Source organism: Eretmochelys imbricata, chromosome 3 (assembly GCF_965152235.1).
Source record: "Eretmochelys imbricata isolate rEreImb1 chromosome 3, rEreImb1.hap1, whole genome shotgun sequence".
In the NCBI taxonomy this organism is placed as follows: domain Eukaryota; kingdom Metazoa; phylum Chordata; order Testudines; family Cheloniidae; genus Eretmochelys; species Eretmochelys imbricata.
The window spans coordinates 195,069,421-195,094,664 of record NC_135574.1 but is presented as its reverse complement, the minus strand read 5'-3'; the positions used below and the strand labels follow the sequence as shown (position 1 = coordinate 195,094,664).

The window sequence follows — 25,244 nt, the reverse complement described above, 5'->3', positions numbered from 1 at the left end:
TTTCTGTGGTTTGCTCACTCAGTTTCCCTATGCTGGGGGTTCCTCTGTAGCCTCCCTTGGCTGGGAAACCAGTACTTACTTCCAGGGGGCTGCCCTGACTGGCAGGCACCGGTGCTCTATCCCTTCAGGCAGGGAGACAACCAGCTTCTGCCTCTTCGCCAGTCAGCCCTGAACGGAACGTCCTTCTTTTATTCCCCCTCCAGGCCTGGCATCGGCTGCAGGTATAGCGGAGTGGGCCCAAAGGCTTTCTTTAACCCCTGCTGTGCTGGCTGGCAGTTTCTCTGCTTCATGAAAATCATTAACACCACAGCAAGTTAGAGGAAAATTATTCTAAGGAGCCTAAGACTATTTTCTGTTGAAATTAATAATGAAATAATGAAAACGCATGGGGTCCTTCAGTCATGTTGAAGAGGACTTCAGTAGCATAAAAAGTTGAGGGGCTTGTCCCCCTTCTCATCTTCAGTCATTGCACTAAGGTGTAGGGTGGAATGCTATTCTTCGTATTTTCACAAAACAATCTTCCCAGCAAATTCACTTGCAGAATGAGCAGGCTGCTGCTCTATAGTGCCATGGATTTATGTTGAGTTCTGTGTACCCTTGCCTACAGCTGCAGCCTTTCATGAAGAAACATGCTTGCCAAACAGACGCACAGATAAGCAAGACATTTAGCTGATTGTCTTAAATCCTCCGGCAAGGTTTACTTTCATAAGATGTGTTTGTGGGATTTCTATTTTAAGGTTTGTGGCTAGACCTGAGTGGAAAAAAAGTAACCTCTTTCACAAAAGACTTTGCTACTTGAAATTTGGTCTGAGGGCAAACTGTCCTGAAGATGCAGACACTGGAAGCCCAGGGTCCCCAGTGGGCTGCTGATGAAGTGGGAGGATGAGCTGGCAGGTATGAAACCAGGTATAAGTAATCCACCTCCCAGAGAAGCGGTAGCTAGGCAGACGAAAGAATTTTTCCATCAACCTAGCACTATCTACATGGGGGTTAGGTCGGCTTAACTATGTTGCTTAGGGGGGTGGATTTTTCACACCCCTGAGCAATGTAGGTGGGTAGACCTAACTCTTTAGTGCAGACCAGAACTAAGCATTATAAGTATTATTTAAGGATAATTATTCCCCTTTGAGAAACATACAGAATATTTTTCTATTAGCTACTCTGGACATCCATGCAGTTTCTACTTCAAGTATTTTATTCAGATATCAAGAATCTATTGGTTGCTGGTGTAACACTATTATTTGCCCACACTTTAATATCCACATTAAATACACCTCAAAGGCACCGGTGTAATCAGGAAAATAAAGTCATTTAACAATTATATCACCAACATCAGTAGAGGGCATATGCACACCAAGGATATTATTTTGTAGCAGTAACATCTAAGAAGGAAGTTACCCCTCATGCTCACTGCTGGTTTATAACAGTGTTCTGCTTGCTCAGATCAAATGCCCAAAGCTCTCTCTTTGAACTAAGTTAAACAGCCACATCTGAACTATGCTGCATGGACTCCAAGGCGCATATATTGTATTCTTCCCATCAAATGAAGATAGTGTATATAAAAAATATAGCAATGAAATATTTATTGCATGTGTTCTTTTCTGACCTCACAGCATGCTGGGAGAAGCTGTTCCTCTAATAACTTGATAAAGGTAGCCTATACTTCCATAGTGATATGAGTGCTCATGCACACATCCCCAACATGCCAAGCCCACAAGAATTATTTTTCACTAAGCTATTATTAAATATCTGAATGCTATTCAGACTAGGACACAAGACAGTATGAAATTGTACTACCCTTTTAAAGTGCTGAAATTTGGTATATTTGGCTAGCTTTATTCTTGCATGTGAGAATAATCACGAACTGGTCCAGAGCTACTGAAATTATTTTTAGTTTAGCATCTCATATATATGTGTGCACGTGCACAAGGGAAGAGCACATGAGATAAAAGCCATAGCCAAGCTATCATAAATACAAAATACTTTATGGATCTTAAGTTATCAATAAACAAATTCACTACAGTTATTAACTTGGGGAATATTCTTGGCTACTATTATTTTGAAAAATGAATTAGAAACTGGTTAAATGAATAATCTTTTGAATTAACTTTTTAAAAGTAAATGGTTACAATGTATTTGACAGGTCTGCTTCTTTATGAACATTTCAGTTTGATATATAAAAGGTGTACTTATTTTCCAGTATGTACTTTTATCAGGCAATTTTGGAGGGGCGGGTACATTGGAATTTTGTTTTTAGGCATTTACCAAAGGTGATCTGCAACAAAATTTAAGTCTGGTCATTACAAATAAGGTCGAGGCATACAGGTTGGAATTTTCAGAGGCACCTCAGGGAGTTAGGCCCTTGGCTAACTTAACTCCCTAGACACCTTTGAAAATCCCAGGCATACTGATTTCTTTTACAGATGCTCGGAAGTTATGTTCCACTAGCTCCAGCTCCAAGTGATGCCACAACTATCAAGAGCCCCACTGGAACCTGGCCCATTAATGGAGACTATTCCCCCTTCCAGTCATTAGTTGTATACATTATTGAATATCAAAAAGCTATTTTAAAAGGTTAAGGTTATTAGTAACCAACCACTCAAAAGTCTGGAAATGTCAGGCAACTTTAATTTGATCCCCTGGCGCACATACACTATGCGCATGTCTACACTGCAATAAAAACATGTGGCACCAACTCTCAGAGCCCGGGTCGGCTGACTTAGACTTGTAGGGCCAAAAATAGCAGCATAGAAATTTTGGCTCGGGCTGGAGCCCAGGCTCCGACACTCTGCAAGAAGGGTACAAAAGACAGCTTCTTGTGTGAAAAGGATTGCAAAACAGACACAAGGATAGAGTCTCACCCTTCCATTTTTTGCTTTTGTCGATTTGTGTCTCACTTAATTATCTTTATGTTTTTAAATCCTCTTTTTGAAAAAGCAATCCATCTAGAATAACGAGAGTGATGATCCCCAGAAACCTTATGACTTATTACATTTAAACTGATGCAAATTATATAAATACAGGAAGAACTTGTAGAAACATGAACTAACTTGACTAATGGCTCAGAAGTAGCTGTTGAGGTCTACTGTGTAATTTGTTTTTAGGAAGTATTTTTAAAAGGCACCTCACCTATGTGATAAGATCTTTAGAGCTATTATAGTTTATGTAAGTACATGGAAGAATGTTAAAAAGAAACCAGTCTTGCAAAACCCTCACTAGTAGACATAGTGCTTACAATGAGAATCTTTCTATGACCTCCTGCAGCATTTGGTCCTCAGCGTGTATATCAGACGCCACTCAGAAAGATGCTACATACATACAATATTGCAGGTCTCAGTAATACAGAGTCCTATCCTGCAGATAACTAAGTAGTTCTGCTGAGATATGGAACTACTTGTTTAAGTAAAGTCACTCATATGCATTAAGTGTTAGTTGGAGCTATCTTTCTTTATTTACATATACATCTTCAAGGAAAATAAGAATCATGATTTACAAAATTTCCTTACAACCACCACCACTTTCCATTATTAAAATTGTAAGCATTTGAAAAGTCTCTGTTATTTTTGTCTTGTCTCCTATTAGCTTACTTTCTGCATTTCAGTCAGTTGGGACAATAAAAATAGATTTGCCTTTATCACTTTTGTGAAGTCAGTTTCTAATCAATTTTACTTTCTGGTTCTCACGCACAATGCCACAATCTCTGGTTTGAAAACATGATGGGGAAAAGTTTATTTCTTTAAAATAACTGTTTCTATAGGATTTATGTCCCTGGAAGCTTTACTAATCGCCACTTTATAAAAGCTTACTTTTTACAAAATTTAAAGTTTGAACTAATTTGACCGACAGTATCTCTTATTTCTAAGTTTAATTGATTTTATTTGGACTAATTATTTGACAACTTTCATTTTAAAACCAAGTTGATTTAAGTCATATGAATACAAAAGAGTATCAAAAGTATTCCTTACAAAAAGGACAAATGCCAACATAATTTATTACCTTTCCTCCTGCCTCCCTCCGGCCACTGATAAAATAAATAGTCTCATTTTAATAGCATGTAAAAAAGGGGAGGACAGGCAAAAGAATACAACTAGCCTGCTACCCTGTTGTGCCAAGTTTTAGTCAGGGGTGAATTATGATGGCATAGTTATGAATCCTGAAATATAAAGTTTTCACTACAAATTGTTAAGTATAAAAGCACCAGCATGCACCACTAAAATATTAAGCGTCAAACTACTACGGTCTGAATCAAACTACTACCACTGACTCACTGGGTGGCCTTGGGAGAGTCACTTAGCCTCTCTATCTTAGCTTCCTACCTAAGAGACAGAGTTGGTAATACAAGAGCAAGCCTGCTGTGGCAATGAAGTTAATCTTAGAAATACGGTACCAAACTTTGAACATTTAAAGTTCTATACATTTAACAGAGTCCTTAAAATTAAATAAATGATTTCATAAACTTCTAGGGCTCAAAGGACAAGATGGTCTATTTACCCTCATACAAGCATTTAAAAGTCAGCCTATTTGTAAATAGCTTGCAACAGCCCATGTAGAAGCCATGCAGGAATGTTTGAATTTATGCTCTCATTAACCCTATGGATGCCTCCTGGCATCCTTCCACTGCACTACTTGGCTAACAATATAGGACAAATGTCTAGCTGGTGCTTTGAAAAGCAGTTTTAAAGATTATGAGAGTTATCAGCTTTAGTTCCAGTGTTGTGGGCTGCCAATTCCCACTCTAAAGTCACTAGGAAGAAGTCCTGTTGCCAAAGGAGAAGAGGATGTGCAAGAGGAAATACACTGAGGCCTGCCCCTGCTGCAATCTAATATCGGAGCATTAGCCAACAGAGTCACAACCTTCACTCACTTTTGTCTCAACTTGAGGCAAAACACACTCCTCTTTATATGTTGTAACTTGAAGTATTAGTAACCTTATAGCAGCTTTGGGGCATACCTTTCTGCTCACAAACCACATAAACAGGTAGATTACTTTCCACATGTTAAAATGCAGGAGCACCAAATTGTTAAGACATGTTAATGGAAAAAAATATACTGAAAACATGGGTGAATTAGCTTCCTGGCTTTCACTGAACATAGCACGTGATATAGTCAGCTATGGAAGCAATGTGATAGGGCATTAAAACACCGCTCATAGAGAACATTTGGTGTCACCCAGTAGGGACCACTCTATAGATGCTGTTTGGCAGCACTTCAGCTGCAAGAAACAATTCATTACGGATTTTTCACAATGCAGACCACTCTGCCTGTTTCTGAGTGGTGTTTAAAAGAAAAAAAATAAATACATACAAGAGGAATCCCTAGCAGAAGGGTGAACGGGTGGCCTTTTTGAGTTTGGGTGATCTTTTTAGAACTGCTTTTTCCACTGCATAAGGACAAAAGAAAAAGATACCATATGAGTCAGTGAACTATAGTCTCATCTGGAGACTCTAGTTTAAAATAACCTTTAGGTCACAAGTGAAGTGGTGTTAATGGTATCAATCTAATCCTCAATGTGCATTAATCCAGATAATAAAGCCACAGTTTAGTACAATTACAAATGCTGAAGGCAAGGGAGGAACCAGACTGGTGTTGTAGGCCACAGACAGAGGGCACTTGGTCAGCTGTTTGGGGAAGAACGAAAAGAGATTTCCTCTAGCGTTTGAGACTCTTCAGTGCCATCATCAGACTTCATGAATACAATTTAAAGACATTTTAATAAAAATGAAAACAATATTTTCCCCACAACAGTAACTACTACACATACCTGTTTAAATAAGTACATTGGCAGTTAAATTATTCAATATTATAAAATTACTGAACAGGAAACTAATCTTGCTCAGCTACTAATAGTTTATTAAAGCGATGCTACGCATTTCAATATATGACAAAAAACAGAGTCCGGGGTGTTTTCTAATAGAATTTAGACTAATTTGAAACTCTAAGCATATTTTTTTATTCTGAACAATACTACTATTAAAATCTAAATGTTTCCAAGTCTTCACATGCATTCAAGTGCAAAGCAGAATTCTCTTACAAATTTAGGCCCTGATCCAGCAATAAGGCTCCAAAAAAGTGCAGGGGTCTGTCTGTACAAAGCAGCTTGCAGGATGGGGACCTTCACTTTCACATCGTACTTACTGATGTTTAAAAGCTGCCATCAGCTTTTGCACAAGACTCTGACTTCAGTGGGAGTCCCTCATAAAGAAAAGGGATGCAGAACATAAATTATCCAAGTGATATCTGGCACAAACGTTACGGCTTTCTACATAGGGAAATCCTCCAGCGCAGCTATAGTGGAAGAATTATTCTGGAATAAAGTCACTTTCATTTCAGAATACAGTGTCCACACAGGGAGTTAAACCAGTATAGATAGAGCAGAACTCTTATAAGTCTTGCAGTATAGCCATGCTGGTCAATTTCCCCATGTAAACAAGCCCTTACTGTGTTTCTTTTTAAATGGGGTTGGGGGTGAGAATTAGTAAGACCAAACAAATGCAAAGGCAAAAGGAAGAGGAAGAAGAAGGGAGAAGAAAGAAGGAAGAGTGTATGGAAGGCAGGGATAACAAGGCAGAAAGCAGAGGTATCAAGGAAGAAAAGCAGGAGGAGTCTGAGGAAAAACAATTGGGGGGGGGAAGGGGGAGAAGTGTCCCAAAATCAAGTAAGGAGCTGACTTCACAGACTAAGAGTTCGGAAGATGCCCCGGTATCCTTTGCTCTCACTTGGAGTGAGGAGGGCCTTCATTTCTAGTGGCTGGTTCTGCAGCTGGGAGCTGCTCCTCTTCTTTTCCCTAGGCCTTATGACTGGGGAAAAGTTACAATACCCCCTCTTCAGTTCCTGTTGTGCATAGTGTACATTTGTTGGTGATTCCATTTTCAGTCCATTTCAGTCTATTTGGCAAAGGAAATAAAAGTGCAAGGATTCTCCTTATACTCCTATTTGCTACATTTCAATCCTAAATATTTAATAGCAGTCCAGCGATGAAAGACTTGCAGAGAAAACCAAGAGAATTAGCCATCCATTCACCTCAACTAAATGGATAACTGGCCTAAGTATTGTGTTTCTGGCTCTCTGTGCACAAGATGCAAAGCCAGGTAGGCTAGAAATTCACTCATCATTTCATAGATTCTACTAAATGAAACATATACCCTCACATCAGAGCTTACATACCATCATTTCTTGCTGTCTACACTACCATGGCAGTTTAAATACACAGACTCACTAGTCTGTTCAGCAAATAGGTTAGGTAACAAAGACTCCACCTGCAGTTTCTGATTACATAGCTCTGTGTGTGCCCATAACATAAACTTGTATTCATGTAAATTTCAGTTTCTCATAGGAAGGCATTATTCTGCCTTTTAACAAACATGCCCAATCCGCTGAAGTCAGCAGGAGCTGCACATATCTTCTTGAGCAGAATCTAGTCCCAAGATACAAGGATATATAGGGTGCAGCCTTGCAAGGCTACAAGTCTTCTTAATCCCTTGACTTCAGTGGAAGTTGAGTGCACCCAGAATACGACAGGCTTGAGTCCCTGTTTTATACCATTTGCTTTGGATTTGTTCTAAATGGCAACAGTCCCTCTGAAGATATAAAAGGTATTCAACTGCCTGACGACTCCTCTCCCAAGTTTTACCCAACTGGAGGATAATTTCCTCTCCTCCAGCACAGTGCGAGATGATGAGTAGAGTTCATTTAATAAACCTGACAGTGAGTGTTGGGAAGCAGAATAATTGGATGGCTCAAGGGATTTATAGTGGCATTCAGTTGCCTTTTGTCTCAATGCCACTGGTTCTAATATGGCTCAGTCTGAGTGACTACAAGTGAGTGCCATCCAATGGTGGTTTGCTGGCCTAACACACAAAGTTATAATTTAAATCCAGCTCTCAGAGAGCTACATTAAAAACATTCCACTACATTGGAGACTCTTGTTTGCAACGTTAGGATTTAATAAACCCGCAGAGGAAATAAACCTTTCAGCCCTAAGTGGTTGTTTTGCCAGGTCAGGAATGGGGCACATTGCAGGGCGGTCCATTGCCACTGCCTGGGCTGCATCTGGTTTATAAGTAGCAAACAACCTCTAGGTCCAGGGCTGTCAACCTGAGAACCACACCTGCCCAGAAACAACAAAAAAGTTTAAAAGGATGTACGGACTATGGACTTTTTTGTCTAACTGAAGTCAAATTATTTGATTCTCCCTTATCACTTCAGCTTCCCAATACCTGAACTTGCTGTTCTGTAAGCTGAGCTTGTCTGTAATTCAGAGTCAAGTGCTACCTCTGGTGAGAAATACGGTGCACTTCTACCAGCTCTGTTCCTCCCCTGTTGTCTTGACTTCTCTTCCTCTTGCTTTCTCACTTGACCATGTGCCACATATCCTCCCCATAAACCATTCAGGATGTAGCATAAATACATAAATAAACAAACCTAGGAGTCCCTTTAAAGCCCTGGCCTGGGATAAGGAAGTAGAAGGTGCTAGATTCAATTATCACAGCTCATTAAGAACTTCCCTTGAAAACAGTTAGTTCTCAATGTAATTGAATCCATTAGCTAGTTACTTGTAGTATTTTTTAAAGTAACGTATAAACCTCAGAAATAATCATATTACATTTTTAGGCCACAGAGTGAATGGTTACATTTTGGCAAGCCTGCATTTCCTGTCCCAAGCGCAAGCAATGATGTCACGACACACAGTATGGCCAGTGTCTTCCTGCACAGCTTGTACTCATGACCAAAAAAAAAAAAAAGCAATCAGTTGTTTATTACATCTAGGAGAAAGCAGTCAGTAATGTGCAATAGACAAAGTTACTATGAAAATGAGACAAGTCTAATTCTAAAGGGCAACCTTAACGCTTCCCTATGTTCAGTATTCACAGTAAGCACAATGATGATTTATTGCTCTTATTTTCAGTGGTGGGTGGGTTTTGGGATCAGTGTATCTAAGGGCTTGGCTACACTTGCGAGTTACAGTGCAATAAAGGAGCCCCGGGTGCACTAGCTCACTACCCGTCCACACTGGCAAGGCACACAGAGCGCTCTGACTCTGCAGCTACAGAGCTGCTGGTTCTCCACCTCGGCAAGTGGAATAACATTTGCTGCGCCCCTGCTGGAACACCGTGGCGCCAGTGTGGACGAGGCGTTGCTTTACTGCGCTCTGATCAGCTTCTGGAAACGTCCCATAGTCCCCTTAAGTCAAGTGGCCACTCTTATCATTGTTTTTGAATCGCTCCAGGAATGCGGATATGCCCTTTGAAAGCTCCGTTTCTGACAGCTGGCTGTTCTTCTGCTCCGAGACAAAGCAAACCATTAGTGTGGAATGCTCTGTGTGTGTGAGAGGCGCACCGGGGGGGGGGGGGGGGGGGGGGCGTAGAGGGAGATCTGCTGCTGTCTGAACTTACAAGACAGCATGCTGACATGCTCTCAGCCCCCCAAAAACCCACTCTCTCTTCCCCCACATACACACAACACACTCCCTGTCACACTCCACCCCCGCCCCATTTGAAAAGCACACTGCAGTCACTTGCATGCTAGGATAGCTGCCCATAAAGCGCCGCTCCCAATGCCGCTGCAAGTGTTGCAAATGTGGCCACGCCAGTGCGCTTGAAGCTGTCAGTGTGGACAGACTGCAGCGCTTTCCCTACTGTGCACTCTGAAGGCTGGTTTAACTCAAAGCATTCTACATTTGCAAGTGTAGCCATGCCCTGACAATAAAACCAGCTGCAAAACATGCCAATGCAAAGTTAATATTCCACTTTAAACTGTTATTTGAAACATTTCAAGAGGATTGCTAGTCATATTTGCAAAGTTTGGGATGTGTCTCTACTGTTTCTAGGACCAAGTTTCTGCAAGGTCAGCGCACCATGGCACAATTGCTACAGACTTCCATAAAGCAACTTTGACACTTCTAATCAGAGTCACAAACTATTTGCTCCCCAGCCAACTTAATGCCATGAATAAGCTGGTGGAGGAGCTAAGGCCAGTTTATTTCTGAAGGAGAGCATCCACACAAGGTGTCAAGGTTCCTTCCCCACTCTGAACTCTAGGGTACAGATGTGGGAACCCGCATGAAAGACACCCTAAGCTTATTCTTACCAGCTTAGGTTAAAAACTTCCCCAAAGTACAAACTTTACCTTGTCCTTGAACAGTATGCTGCCACCACCAAGTGTTTTAAACAAAGAACAGGGAAAGGACCACTTGGAGACTTCTTCCCCCCCCCAAAATATCCCTGCAAGCCCTACTCACCCCCTTTCCTGGGGAGGCTTGAGAATAATATCCTAACTAATTGGTTACAAAATCATCAAAGACCCAAACCCCTGGATCTTGGAACAATGGAAAAATCAGTCAGGTTCTTAAAAGAAGGATTTTATTAAAAAAAAGAAAGATAAAAATCATTTCTGTAAAATCCGGATGGAAAATACTTTACAGGGTATTCAGATTCAAAACACAGAGGATCGCCCTCTGGGCAAAACCTTAAAGTTACAGAAAACAGGAATAAACCTCCCTCTTAACACAGGGAAAATTCACATAAAACAAAAGATAAACTAATCCGCCTTGCTTGGCTTACCTATACTGGAGACTTGGATTAGGATGGGTTGGAGAAGATGGATTTCTGTCTGGCCTCTCTCAGTCCCGAGAGAGAACAACCACGTAAACAAAGAGCACAAACAAAAGCCTCCCCCCCTCAAAGATTTGAAAGTATCTTGTCCCCTTATTGGTCCTTTGGGTCAGGTGCCAGCCAGGTTAGCTGAGCTCCTTAACCCTTTACAGGTAACAGGATGCTGGCCAGGAGGGATTTTATAGCACTGTATACGGAAAGGTGGTTACCCTTCTCTTTATATTTATGACACAAGGGTTTAATGTGCTATATCTTCACATTTTAAGTTAATTTGTCTTAACTTTCCTGAGTGTCCCCATATAGACAAGCCCCGAGACTAACTTAATTATCTTGACACAGTACAACAAACAACACTACACACAAACAAATCTCATTTTCTGACCTTTTCCATTTAATTACTTCCTGTGACTTCTTCTGGAACTGGGGGTATGCATTATGCTCAATGAAAGTAGCATTAAATATAACTGAATCTTTTTGTACATGCAAATTCTGATGGAATCTTATATTCTTCCCAGTGAAACCTGTAAACACAACACCAGCAATGTGCATTTAGAATTTGAGTTACATATTACCTGCCCATTTCTTGAAAATAAATTAACATCTGTACAGAACACAGAATCAACTAACCTATAGTCTTCAATTCTAAAGACAATTGTAGTGGAATGGCCCAGAGGAACATGGAATTTAACATTTTTTTTTTTAATATATCTCCAAGCTTCAACTCACTCAACACTACATCTTATTAGGTTTAAATTTTATTAAATATTCGCAAGTCCATTAACACCAACATGAATTAGAAGTACTGTGGTGATATGCAGATGGGGAAAGGAATGGGGACAGAAATAAAGCTCTAGAAGCAGAAAGAGGCATTCTGTGCAATGACAAATGCACCTTCAAATATTGATCTTAATGTTTCAAACACTCAGTTTGGATTTACAAATGTTTACAGAGTTGTTCCAAAGTTTGCTCAGCTCAATACACTAAAACAAAAACAAAACAAAAAATTACCTTGAAGAAGGTTGTTTTAGAATTCATCTCAACAGTGGCCATTTTTGTAATCTAGTTACATTTGCTCGTAGTGTACTCAGTGAAACTAGAATAACTAAGCAAATCAGAGCCAGATATCAAGGGCAAATAGAAGAGCTTATTACCACTGTTCGGCGAGCTTAAGGAAATTGATCAGAGTATTGGTCCTTACTTCTTTTTCCTGAAGTGAAAAACAACGTACAAGTCACTACTTCAGCAACACTATCCATCAGTTTAGGATAGGAGGTGAAGAATTACTTATAAAGGAAATTACAGAGAATATTGAGGCAAGTCATAATGTAAACTGCCTGAGTTGTACTGCATCAAGCCATGTTTCACCAGAACAAACAAGAATACTCTTGCAAATACTTGCTCAGGATGTTTAACGACCACAAGTGGTCAGGAACTTTGTTTTACATTTGACCTGAAAAACAGTACCTCCAATAGCCATGACGACAATTAGCACTGTATCGGGAAACTGGTTCAACAGTAACTCAGACTAAAGAGCGCAGCCCACTGAGGCACCAGCACCACTTCCACTCGCCCATGAGATTTTCTTGTACATCACACATTTAAGTAATGGCCAGGGACAGCTTTGCTTGGTTAAACTGTGAAGATCCCAGGGCAAACTAGTGTGGCATTGCTTCCCGCCCCCTGGCAAAAAACCCTGTCAAAATAAAATAGTCATGAGTTAGTTTCCTTTTTAAAAGCGTGACCGAAATGTAAGTCTAAACAGTGGGACAGTTAAAGGGAAAAATGATTCTAAAACAAATCAAAATGAACCACTGAAAAACAAAGCATCAGATTTCTGAACAGAATTCTCTCAATTTTGTAATATGCTGTTTTAAATCAACATCCATCCTGGCACCAACCCCCAAATGCACTTAGAATACTCTGTCTTCTAATACCATAAAAAGTACAATATTGTTTAATTAGATAAAAAAGCATAAATACATAACCACTAACCACCTTAATCCACTGTAAACCAGAAAGCTAATTTCTCCACTACAGACTAACTGTGCTTAGACGTGGCCTAATAGGCTGGAAAGCATGGCAACCATTTTTTGTAATACTACTAAAAAACCCACCTTAGAGTTTGTTTGTTTTAAACCTAACTTAATTAGTGGAAAAAATCCATACGATAAACTGGACTCTTACTTGGAAGAATTGCCATAGTCTGCTAGACTTCAAAATAATTTATTATTAATCTAGCCGATCACAATTTCAGAAGCTATGCATATAGTTTACAGCTTCTCCATTGAGAAATGTGAAAAATATAATCCCTCTTAACACCTGGGTTGAAGTTAAAAGCCATTTCCTTCACCACTCTTTCTGCCTCAACCTGATTTAGTGTTGGTTCGGTTTTTAGTTATAGTGATAACATTTGACACTCCACTGAACTACCATTTTTATTGTAAACAGGAATAAAGCTGTACATTTTTTACAATGTTTTAAAGTACCTGTGAGCAGCTGGGTATTTTAAGTATGGGGCTAATGCCAAATACTGGAGCATATATCCATTTTATATGCGGAGACTCACTTTTCTGTCTGACAAATCCAGAAAAAGATAGCCAGGAATAATGTTTTGGTGAGTACATCTCTTAAATAGGTTTCTGTAACATTGCAGTAACATCTTTGTTAATTTATTTTTGAGACCAGTCTTCTCAATAATTATGAAATAAATGCAAACATGGCATTCCCAGCATTTACCCACAAAACAATCTTGTAGAAGTATTAATCTATTTATTTGCAAATACTGTTAACACTGACAGGTTTAACTGCAGAACAAGAAAAAAGCATTACAATATTGGAGGAGTTCAGCTCTTTCTACTCTGTTGCTATTGAAATAGAAATGTCATGCTAACAGTCTGAGTTGTATATTAAATTAAATATCTTGTTCATTTTATTGATGACTACTGCCATATTGCACTGCAGGAAGGTTACATACCTAAGACTTGACTTGATCCTGCGAACACTAAAGAACATGTGCTTTATGTAAATTTGAACATGCATGTAAGTGACTGCAGAATCCGAGCCATTATTATAATTGCCACAATGGAACAGTTGAATAAATTATACTACAATTCCTTTTTTCTTCAACCATGTTAAATCAAGATTTCTGGACAAAATGTGAGGGCATGGGTCTGAAGAACTCATTACTAAATATGCATACAAAGATTGTAAGCTGCAGAAAGCAGAGGGTAGTGCACTTTTAATAGGCATTTCCCCACACCAATTACTTTTAAGCAGAGTCCAATGTTATTTGAGGGTTTGACATTTAACCTTTTATTTAGGTCTACTACCATTCCTTGCATATGATGGGCAAGGTTCATTATTTGCAACAGGTATATATATACACCCCGTGGAATCCCCTAGTCAAGTGTGGATACCGCATTCCTGCACCAATCTCCACGCAAACGAACCGCTCTTCCGAACGCGTTGATGGCCACCCAAATTAGGGGCAACAGTAACAATATGCTCCCCACGCCTGCGAGATTACACCTTCGACATCGACCGCACCTCGCCTATGCTGCAAAACTGAGTCACTTCCCCTTCAGCGGAGCGCATGGAGGAGGAGGTGGTTTGGGGCCCACGAGTGTTGTTTTTTCTGTAGAGGGAGAGTTTCCCAGCCAGGCCAAGCCGCTCCCCGCCAGGCCCTGCGGGCAGCAGCCGCACACCAGGCAGCCGGAGCGAGTGAATGGGACAGGCTGAAGGTTACCGGATTTGTGAATGCCAGGATCATGTGACAATAACGGGAACCGTCCTATTCACAAACAGCCGCCGCCGCCGCGCCACTGGCTGAGCCGGCCCACGGGGCAGGGAGAGGCGAGCTCTGCCCCTGCCCGGCGGGGGAGGCCGAGCCCAGCCCCAGGGCAGGCTCCGCGGGGGTGTTGCAGCGCCCGCCGGCAGGCCAGGCACGCTCCGCCGGGCGCCCCGGACCGCCCCGTTCGCACGGGACCGCCGCCGCCCCAGGCCCAAGCCGTTGCTGGGTCTCCGCTGCAGCCCCGCGGGGCCGCTCCGCCAGCGGCCAGCCCCGCACGCCGCGCCAGGCCCTCGCCTGTCTGGACGGGGCTTTTTTTTTTTTTTTTTTTTTTTTTATGAATGAAAATGTGGTATGCAAATGAGGGCGATTCAAGAAAAAAGAAATGGCGGATGTGAGGGCTGCAGCGCGCACACCCCGGGGGAGGGGACTGCCCAGGCTGGAGGCACGGGCCGGGGGCTTCCAAGAACCAGGCTGGGAGAGCCGGGAGCGAGCGGGGGGGGGGGGAGGCAGGGTTAATAGGACCGTTCATATGACCCAGGCACAGACAACACACTGGGCCTCCCCGGCGGCGGGACCTTCCTGCCCCCTCCCCGCCAGCAACAAAGGCTGCAGAGACACGCACCGTGCACCCAGTGCACCCAGCAGGGGCCCTGCAACCAGCAAAGGGGGGCGGGGGGGCGCACAGGCTGGGCATGGCTGCAGGGCGCAGCAAGCATGCACCGCCCCCGCTGGCTTGGCCCGGGGTACCCCCCAGCAGCCCTTCCACGCACAAGTGCCGTAAGTTTGCCCCCCCCCCCGCCGGTGTTTCTCTCCCGTCACTTACTCGTCTGGGTGGGTTTCCTCGGTCATTTTCTCCACCTCTAGGCTCATCCCCCGCCGCGGGCAGCCGGGCTGCGCCTCCGCATCTTCCTGGGCTTCACATTGCGGGGGAGGCCGCCCGGCTGCGGGCGGGGGCTCGGGGCGGGCCCGGTCAGCGGGCGGCGGCACGAGGAGCAGGAGCAGCAGCAGCAGCAGCGCCCGGGTGCAGCCGGCGGCCCCGCGCGAGCCCCATCCCCGCCTCAGTCACTCCATGGCCGAGGCGCGCGCCGCCGCCGACGGCAGGAGGAAGCTGGGCGGAAGCGATGACGTGATCGGGCAGCCCCGCCGCTGCCAAAGCCGCCGCCGCGCGGCAGCCTCCACGCCCGCCGGAGCGCGGGGACTGCGGAGCCCGAGCGAGCCGGGGAGGGGCGGAGACGCGTCTGCGAACTAGGACCTCCCCCTACCTCCTTCTCCGGCCGGCCGGGCCCAGCGGCGCTCGGCGAGCACGGGGCGGCGCTGCGCCAGCCCCCGCCCGCCGCCTCTGCTCCCCGTAGTGCCGGCCGGGCCCCTCCCGCTGCGTGGGCTCCCTCCCACTCGTGGAACCCCGGCCGGGCCCCTCCCGCTGCGTGGGCTCGCCCGCCCCCCCCACTCGTGGAACCCCGGCCGGGCCCCTCCCGCTGCGTGGGCTCGCCCGCCCCCCCCACTCGTGGAACCCCGGCCGGGCCCCTCCCGCTGCGTGGGCTCGCCCGCCCCCCCACTCGTGGAACCCCGGCCGGGCCGGGCCCGCCCCGCTGCGTGGGCTCGCCCGCCCCCCACTCGTGGAACCCCGGCCGGGCCCCTCCCGCTGCGTGGGCTCGCCCGCCCCCCCACTCGTGGAACCCCGGCCGGGCCCCTCCCGCTGCGTGGGCTCGCCCGCCCCCCCACTCGTGGAACCCCGGCCGGGCCGGGCCCGCCCCGCTGCGTGGGCTCGCCCGCCCCCCACTCGTGTAACCCCAGCCGGGCCCCTCCCGCTGCGTGGGCTCGCCCGCCCCCCCACTCGTGGAACCCCGGCCGGGCCCCTCCCGCTGCGTGGGCTCGCCCGCCCCCCCACTCGTGGAACCCCGGCCGGGCCCCTCCCGCTGCGTGGGCTCGCCCGCCCCCCCACTCGTGGAACCCCGGCCGGGCCCCTCCCGCTGCGTGGGCTCGCCCGCCCCCCCACTCGTGGAACCCCGGCCGGGCCCCTCCCGCTGCGTGGGCTCGCCCGCCCCCCCACTCGTGGAACCCCGGCCGGGCCCCTCCCGCTGCGTGGGCTCGCCCGCCCCCCCACTCGTGGAACCCCGGCCGGGCCCCTCCCGCTGCGTGGGCTCGCCCGCCCCCCCACTCGTGGAACCCCGGCCGGGCCCCTCCCCTGCGTGGGCTCGCCCGCCCCCCCACTCGTGGAACCCCGGCCGGGCCCGCCCCGCTGCGTGGGCTCGCCCGCCCCCCCACTCGTGGAACCCCGGCCGGGCCGGGCCCGCCCTGCTGCGTGGGCTCGCCCGCCCCCCCACTCGTGGAACCCCGGCCGGGCCCCTCCCGCTGCGTGGGCTCGCCCGCCCCCCCACTCGTGGAACCCCGGCCGGGCCCCTCCCGCTGCGTGGGCTCGCCCGCCCCCCCACTCGTGGAACCCCGGCCGGGCCCCTCCCGCTGCGTGGGCTCGCCCGCCCCCCCACTCGTGGAACCCCGGCCGGGCCCCTCCCGCTGCGTGGGCTCGCCCGCCCCCCCACTCGTGGAACCCCGGCCGGGCCCCTCCCGCTGCGTGGGCTCGCCCGCCCCCCCACTCGTGGAACCCCGGCCGGGCCCCTCCCGCTGCGTGGGCTCGCCCGCCCCCCCACTCGTGGAACCCCGGCCGGGCCCCTCCCGCTGCGTGGGCTCGCCCGCCCCCCCACTCGTGGAACCCCGGCCGGGCCCCTCCCGCTGCGTGGGCTCGCCCCCCCCACTCGTGGAACCCCGGCCGGGCCCCTCCCGCTGCGTGGGCTCGCCCCCCCCCCACTCGTGGAACCCTGGCGGGGCCCCTCCCGCTGCGTGTACTCCCCCTTCCCCACTCGTGTAACCCCGGCCGGGCCCCTCCCGCTGCGTGGGCTTCCCTCGCACCCATGGCAGCGGGGCCTCTCCTGCTGCATAGGATCCCTTGTAGAACCCCAGGCCTCAATACTGCATGGTGTCCCCCAGATAACCACAGCAGAGTCTCGCTGTGCTGCATGGATGCCCCGGTGTAACCTCAGCTGGGCCCTTCTGTGCTGTATGTGATCCCCCTGTATCTCCAGCCCCCTGTACACCATGGGATCCACCCCAGGTAATCCCACCCAGGTCCCTCCATGCTTCACGGGATCCCCCCGTGTAACCTCGGATGGGTCCCTCCGTGCTGCATGGGATTCCCCCCCGTTTAACCTTACCCTGTACCCCCAGCCTCCTGTGTAGTATGGGACTCCCCACAGATCATCCCAGCCTGGCCGCTCTGTGCTGCATGGGATCCTTCAGACATCCCCAGCTCTCAGGACTGTATGGGCTCCCCCAGCTGAGCCCTCCCCACTTTGCATGGGATCCCCTATATAACCCCAGTCCCCTGTACTACATTGAGTCCCCAGATAACCCCAGCCCCTCAGTAATGTATTGGATCCCCCATATTACCCCAGCCGCGCAGTAGTGGTTCTGCCCCCTATACAATCCCATCTGTCTCAAAAATGCATTTGCTTCTGTATAAATCGAGCCTCTTGATGCATCTGATACCCCGTATAACTCAACCCCACAATATAACCCTGGCCCCCTCAATAATGCATCTGATCCCTCGTGAAACCCAAGACCCCAGGAATACATCTGCCCCATATAACCACAGCTCCGTCTCAAAAATGCATCTGCCTTCATATAACCCCATACCCTTCAATAACACATCTGATACCCTATATAATCCAAGCTTCTAAGGACGTATCTCTCTCTTATAACCCCATTCCCTGGAGCCTCAGACCCTATGCTTATTTTAAGGGACAATATCTGTAACTGTCCCCCACCCCACCCCCCACCACACACACACACCCCCTTAGTATCTTTGCAGGAATGTCTTCCACACCCATGTGTTTCAAAGCAGTTAAAAGGCGCACCTTTTATTTTCCCTTCCCAAATACCCCTACTCGGAGCTGCCAGATATGAATGGGGAAGGCTCTTGCTCCTGCCCACCAAACGCAAAGGCCATTCATGCAAACAGAGCTGGAGCAGCGATTCTGTCCTCAGCTCACCCCCTTGTGCTCAGGGACTGCAGCATGTGCTATACTCTAGGCAGCTGTGCACACGCTGGGACACCCTGGTAAGTGGTAATGCGGGAGATAAGGGATTTTTTTTCACTTTCTTTGCTTCTAGGGTTGTAAATCAAATCCCTTCATGTTAGTTTCATGCATTTGATTTGTTTTTGCATTTTTCATTGATTTTTGTCTTGTTTTCTGTTTGCCTTCATTTCACTTCACAGGGAGCTCTTTGCTGTGGTGCCAGGTGGTTTGGTGGAGTTCAACACACTCTCCCCCAAGCAGCGTCATGCTTTATAATAATAGTAATGCTTGGTACTTGTCTTCACACAAGTCTGTAAGCTGCATTGAATGATACTGGCATTGTAAAAGAATGAATAATAATGTTATATATTTATATTACTTCCATATTTTCAGCACTATATGAATATAGCACCTTATTACAGCAGATCCTCTATTTTACAAACCAATTTGGGATTGAGGTGTTCATAAAACTGAATATCTCACAATTACAGTAGGCATGGTGTATAAGTTCCAGTGCATCACTTTCTTGCAGTTCTTCGAACCACTGCAAATCGATTTCCAATGCATTGAAGGCATCAGAACGTGAGGGATGTTAACTTGTTCTTCATCAACATCACATTTGTTCTGTATTTTGTTTCTTCCTGTTTGGAAAAATACTTCATATCACTGGTTTTTCGTAAGATTGTTGTTTGTAAACTTGAAGTTCTACTGTGTTTCCAAGTATTAGAGGGGTAGCCGTGTTAGTCTGTATCCACAAAAACAACAAGGAATCCAGTGGCACCTTAAAGGCTAACAGATTTATTTGGGCATAAGCTTTCATGGGTAAAAACCCCACTTCTTTAGATGCATGGAGTTTGTTTTTGTATTTCCAAGGGTCTCAAAGCACTTTATTCTGTAAAGTACTTACTTTATAGATTAAATCAAAAGCCTGTACTGTAAAAGCTAGGCTATACACAGACACAATGTACTATAATGGCTCCTCCAGGAGCCTTCCAACATGTTTTGCTTAACTTTTAATTGAAGAAACTTGTTTATACATCTAATCAGACAGCAACAAAGAGACATTTCACTTTCTGTTCAGTCTCTCTCTTCTTTTGCTGTTACTTGTTTTTATAACTCACTTTATTGTACACTTATAATAATTATAAAGCATCTTCCCCAAAAGTGTATTCTAAAAAGATTCTTACACAGGGAAATAAGTCATGATTTCTGTGTACTCCTGCAGACACTTGCTACCAGCATGGTGCTTACTACCATGAATAGTCCTATTGGTTTGAATGGGACTACTCATTGTAGTAGGCATTATACCTGGCAAGTGTCTGGAGGATCAGGCCCATAGTTAGGACATATTATTCTCCAGTTCACTGACACCATGGGTTATATTATTGTTCCAATCTGCACTACGAGTTCTTGCGTGGCATGCAAGGCACAAAATAGTTCCATTGTAGCGTGGGTCTCAGTGATCTTGAACTAAATACCAAGACTGTGGCTAACCTTGTGTACCTGCACACGGGATTAAAGGGATTAAGTCACCTCCTTCCTCCCCTGCACTGGCCACCTGCATCACAGGTTATACTGTTGTGTAGACTGGCCTCTGCTTAGCTGCTACTACTCCCCCTCCCACACAAGTGGGCAGGGTCCGGATTGCTCTCCCATCCCCTCAACACACCAGCCAGCATAGCTAGCCAGCGAAGAGGTAAACCACAGGAATAGATAGAGTTGGTTGTGGATTACTGGCAGCAAGGGGGGAACTAGGGCCTCATTTGTAACTCTCTCAGCCATAGTTTGGTCCTTGGTCTGCTCCTGGGGCAGCATAAATAACCTCCCAGTCATGCCTTAAATTATTGACTAGGTTTAACCACCCCTACCATCAGGGGTTTTTTAAAGTAAAGAAATAACCAGTTATTAGCTTTGTTTTACACCAATACCCTGATTTCTTAACAGGAAAGGGGCTGATGAATGTCTGGGATAGGACGTGTCAGAGCCCTGGGAAGCTGACACGCAAATTTTCAGCTGTTAGCATGTGGCAAGGCCTCAACTCCACTATCCCCTAGGAACCAGCTTTATGAAGACTGAAAGTGTGATGCCTGTTGTTGCTAGGAGCTGCAGCTGAATGCCCTGGGGGCTGGCAAGGTCATGCATGTCTGAGAGAGAGAAGCTGCAAGTAAAGGGGAGCTGCTTTTCCAGACCCAAAAAGGCAGGAGAGAGGAGTGTGGCCCTGACCCACTGGCAGGTGGGCGACACCTGGGAGGGGCAAGAAGGGTTACATGCCCCCCTCCAGATGCCTGGGGTGGGGCACATTCAGCAGAGAACCACAGCAGTGAAAAGAGCAGAATGTGGGGCTGCTGGGGCCCGCCCCCAGGCCTTCCATGCAGCTGTGTCTCCTGTCTGGGGTTTGTACAGCCCCGCCAGAGGGCAGGGCGGGGAATGGTACAGCCACAATGGAGAACAGGGTTGGGGGTGGTACAGCCACGCCAGAGGAGCTGCCGGCGTGGGGCCACCCGGCGGCTCCACATTCGGCTCCTTTAGCTGCCGTGGTTCCTCGTACAATCCTGTGTTCCCATACAATCCTTCTCAAGTCATGGACAAAGAAGCAACTTGCCCATCTTAGAAGCAAAGAGCCATTTCCATGGGGCATTTTAATACTGTTGCCTCTCGGCCCAAGCAATTAGCCAATATTCAGTTCCTTGCCAGGTTAGGTACTCCTTTGATGCTATTCCATGTATTTACAATGAATCTACACAAAGTCCTGTTTCACTGAACGCAGTAGGAACAAACAACAGGAGGCAGTTTCCTTTCACAGAAATCCATGCCTGCTTTCCAGCTGGTCCTGTGCCCCAAGGAGCTGTCTCAGGGTCATGATACCAATGCTTCTCTCACTGTCCACTTGCTTTCTCCTAGCTCTCTGCTTCTCACAGATACGCACAACTACTGGGTTTTCAGTCAGCCCCTGGGGAACCCCTTGCCCACGTAACCCTGCTTCTGATTGGCTTTGCATGTGGTCTGGTCTCTTTGCTGATGGTTATTGATTCAGCTTTCTTACTCCACAAAGAAGCCTACAATATTTGCTTTTTACTGTACATTTATCCTGGATTAAAGGTAGCTAACAGCATGAGCTATGTATCTTCCGGTAGCCAGCACCCTCCTGCATAACAGTATCTATGCAGGTCCGCTGTGTTGTTCTTGGCTAAAGAGGGTACTGACAAAAATGGTATCATTCTTTACATGCGACTGAATGTCTGCAAATACATTGTGAAATCCTTTCCTAGCTCTGAAAAAAACAGAAAAAAAGTCATTTTCAGTTTGCCCCTAACAAGTGAAAACCCAGTAAGTATAAATATACATGAGGGACAAACACATGAGCAGCAGTAGAAACTGATTTTTGGAAAATAAGATTTAATTTGTATAGTCGAATGACCCTTACAAAAGGTGATAATGAAAAACCAAAATTCCACCATAATTAATTAGTAGTGGGAAAAAAAATATTTCCGTCCGGTCTAAGCTTTATTTCCAAGAAGGTCATCTTTGGCTGCTGTCCTGTGGAAACTCCTTATCTGCAAAGTCTACTTCTTATTCTAAATGGGAAATACTTCTTTTTAGCAGATACATTGAACTTAATTTTAAAGGGAAGTCAGATCAGTCTTAGGTAATTGTGAGTGGAAATCGTGGCACGTACATGTCCAACTACCTGATTGTGCTTGCAAATCTAAATGGCGTAATTTGTGCCAACAACTATTTGAAGGCTCAGAATTGGAAGCCGTTTTTGGAAAACTTGGCTCATTACGCACTTCACAACCTCTCTTCCCCACAGGCAGAAGTTGATTAAATTTGCAAGGTCTATTTCAAGTCATTCTTACACCAGTTTTGTGCTGGTTTAAGTCAACTTATTTCAGTTGGTTTACAGTGGTGTAGGTGAGCTAAGAATCAGATGATAGTGTCTAATACCTTGAAAGGAACAAAACAGTCCTGTAGAGATACTGTAGGAATCATACGCTTTGTTTTGTCAAAAAGAAAAGGAGTACTTGTGGCACCTTAGAGACTAACAAATGTATTTGAACATCAGCTTTTGTGAGCTACAGCTCAGTTCATCATACAGCTAAATTCAGAGCCTTGCATAATGACAGGTTTCAGAGTAGCAGCCGTGTTAGTCTGTATTCGCAAAAAAGAAAAGGAGGACTTGTGGCACCTTAGAGACTAACAAATGTATAAGCTCACAAAAGCTTATGCTCAGATACATTTGTTAGTCTCTAAAGTGCCACAAGTCCTCCTTTTCTTTTTGCAAATGCAGACTAACATGGCTGCTACTCTGAAACCTTTGTTTTGTCAGTTCACCACGTTGTAGAAGTTAAAATTACTTTGTCACCATTTTTTTTCATAGTGCTGACTTTTGCTTTTGCTCTCTATTTGTAAATATCCTCTTACAAGCTAGAAAACAAACGTACTTTCCTTAATGATTTGGTCCTTGTCCTATGTGTAAAGCACGTTTCCCCACTGTGTTTCTGGGTTGCTGGGTTTACAAAGGCCGTTAAGTTCTATTACACCTTTTAATGCCAAAATGTCTGTGTACAGCAAAAGTACTGATGATGTCAGCAGATTACTGAAAATAGTATTTGGTTGTTAACTGCTGCAGGACCAGAATGAGTATAGAAGATAGAACTAAGACATAGCAGGGGTCATGTGGAGAAAATAGTGTATCGTAATTAGGCATGGACGTCTTAGACTTGTACGTATCTGTAAATGTCAATAAATATCAGTTTCACTGTACACACAAACTGAAGAAAAAATATTTCTATTGATGATCATAGAAAATTAAAGATAAGCAAAGTAAGAAAAATGCTACTTGAGAAATTGTTGGAGTTTGACAAAGTTATTTACTTAGTATATTTTGACATATGGTGTTGACAAGTTGTGTATTAGTGGTCATAAAGCTTTAACATTTTGAATCTCAATGGCATGAAATAAATGTCTGAACCCGCTTAATTTCCTGCAACTGTGAAAATTTAAATAGATAAAAATAAGAAACGCTTAAAATAAAGTTTGATATCTGTTGAAGTTATCAAAATATTAAAATTGAATTCTGCTAAGCCTAGTCATAATTAAAGCTGCAAATCATTCACGGAGGTCATGGAAGTCACGGCTTCCATGACTTTCCATGACCTCCGTGAATTTTGCAGCGCTGGTGCACTGACCCCCCAGGACCACCCCAGCAGCTGGGGAAGCCCCAGGGTCAGCTGCACTGGCCGCTGCTCCGGCAGCCCCAAGTAGCTGGTCCCTGGCACTGCCTTGGAGCAGCGGTTCAGGAGCAGCGGTGGCGGGGCTCTGGGCCGTTGCCGGCCAGACCTGCAGGCCCTGGCTGACCCTCACCCAAAGTGGCAGCAGCGCTACGGGCCACCCCCTGCCCGGACTGGTGGTGGCAGCGGGAGGGCCACGGGCCGTCCCCCACAGCAGTGGCAGGGGGCCCCGTCCGATCCGCCCCGCCAGCAGCAGGGGGCCCTGGGTTACCTCCAGTGGCAATGGGCCCCGGGCTGCCCCCCGCAACAGAAGCATCACCCCGCGCTGCCCCGCCCCCAGCAGCAGTCTTTAGGAGCGCCCCCTCCCCGCAGGTAAGGTTTAGTCACAGGTACTTTTAGTAAAAGTCATGGACAGGTCACTGGGCCATGACTTTTTGTTTATTGCCCGTGACCTGTCCATGACTTTTACTAAAAATACCTGTGACTAAAACGTAGCCTTAATCATAATGCATATGCACAAGGGGTCTGAATTATGATTGTGGGGGCAACCTTAATTCTGGCATTTCCTAACTCTTCCATGCTTAACTTTGCAACCTTAATGTTCTTTTAATGTAATTCTTTTGTTTGTAATAAATACATAATGGTCAGATATGGACTCCTCTTAGACTTAAGAATTGGATTTTGTACCATAACTCATTATAAAAGTAATTTCCCCTAGATCTCAGATTTGATCTCTGGTCTCACTATCAGAATAATTTAATTGTTATTAACATAACTATTCTTTGAATTGTTTCCCCTGCTATGCAACTTGAAATATATAGCTATTCAGTATCCCTTTAATATTTATGAATACTAAATGATAGTTTTGTGGTATTTGAAGCTACCATGCTAGTCCCATGGATAATGACTTACAAACATCTGGCTTTTCTGAATGAAATATCTGAAAGATACAATGGTGGCTCTAAGCCATAGAAAAGATTGGATATTTTGAATGTCTCTCAGGGTTACATATTCTATTTGTATATCCCTCCTTATTGTTTGTTGCATACAGTGTTACTACTCACACAGAGAATGCAGTTTTCCCTGTGATGTGATCATTCCAGTACAGAAAATTAGCCATTGGTGAGAGTACTTTAAGACAGCAGTTTCAGCTTAGTGTCTAGCTGCATGATATGACTGTTCTACATTCTGGTTTTTAAGGAAAGTTTGTGATGCAAAGTTATATTGTAACTACTTTAAAGAATATAGTGTATTCCAAACTGATCCTTTTTGACAGGAAAATGGAATTCACCAAACTTAGTTGTAGCATTAGCTGGCTCCTATAGTTGCTTTGGTTTAATGTGTCATCTTTTACAATAATACAGTTATTAGTTAAGTCTATAGTTAAGGTTATTTGCAGACTTCCATTCTAACCTCCTGCTTTTGCATACTCTCATCTTTTTTACAAGTTCTTCTTTTGGGCTGAAACTTATTTAGAAGCCTAAATATGAGTTTAGGCACCTATCTTTAAACATCCAAGTTGTATATTCTGGTTTAAATG

General features: G+C 45.7%; 1 protein-coding gene across 2 annotated transcripts in view; it reads right to left on the bottom strand.

Annotated features, from left to right (window-relative positions):
* Window positions 1-15,253, bottom strand: part of SPRED2 (sprouty related EVH1 domain containing 2) — an 83,561-nt gene extending 68,308 nt beyond the window's left edge. For both annotated transcript variants that reach the window (XM_077814022.1, XM_077814023.1), the window contains exon 1: window positions 15,224-15,253. In XM_077814022.1, coding sequence (XP_077670148.1) covers window positions 15,224-15,249 — 26 coding nt within the window. In that variant the 5' untranslated portion in view covers window positions 15,250-15,253. The remainder of the gene's footprint in view (window positions 1-15,223) is intronic.
* Window positions 15,254-25,244: the final 9,991 nt, after the last annotated feature.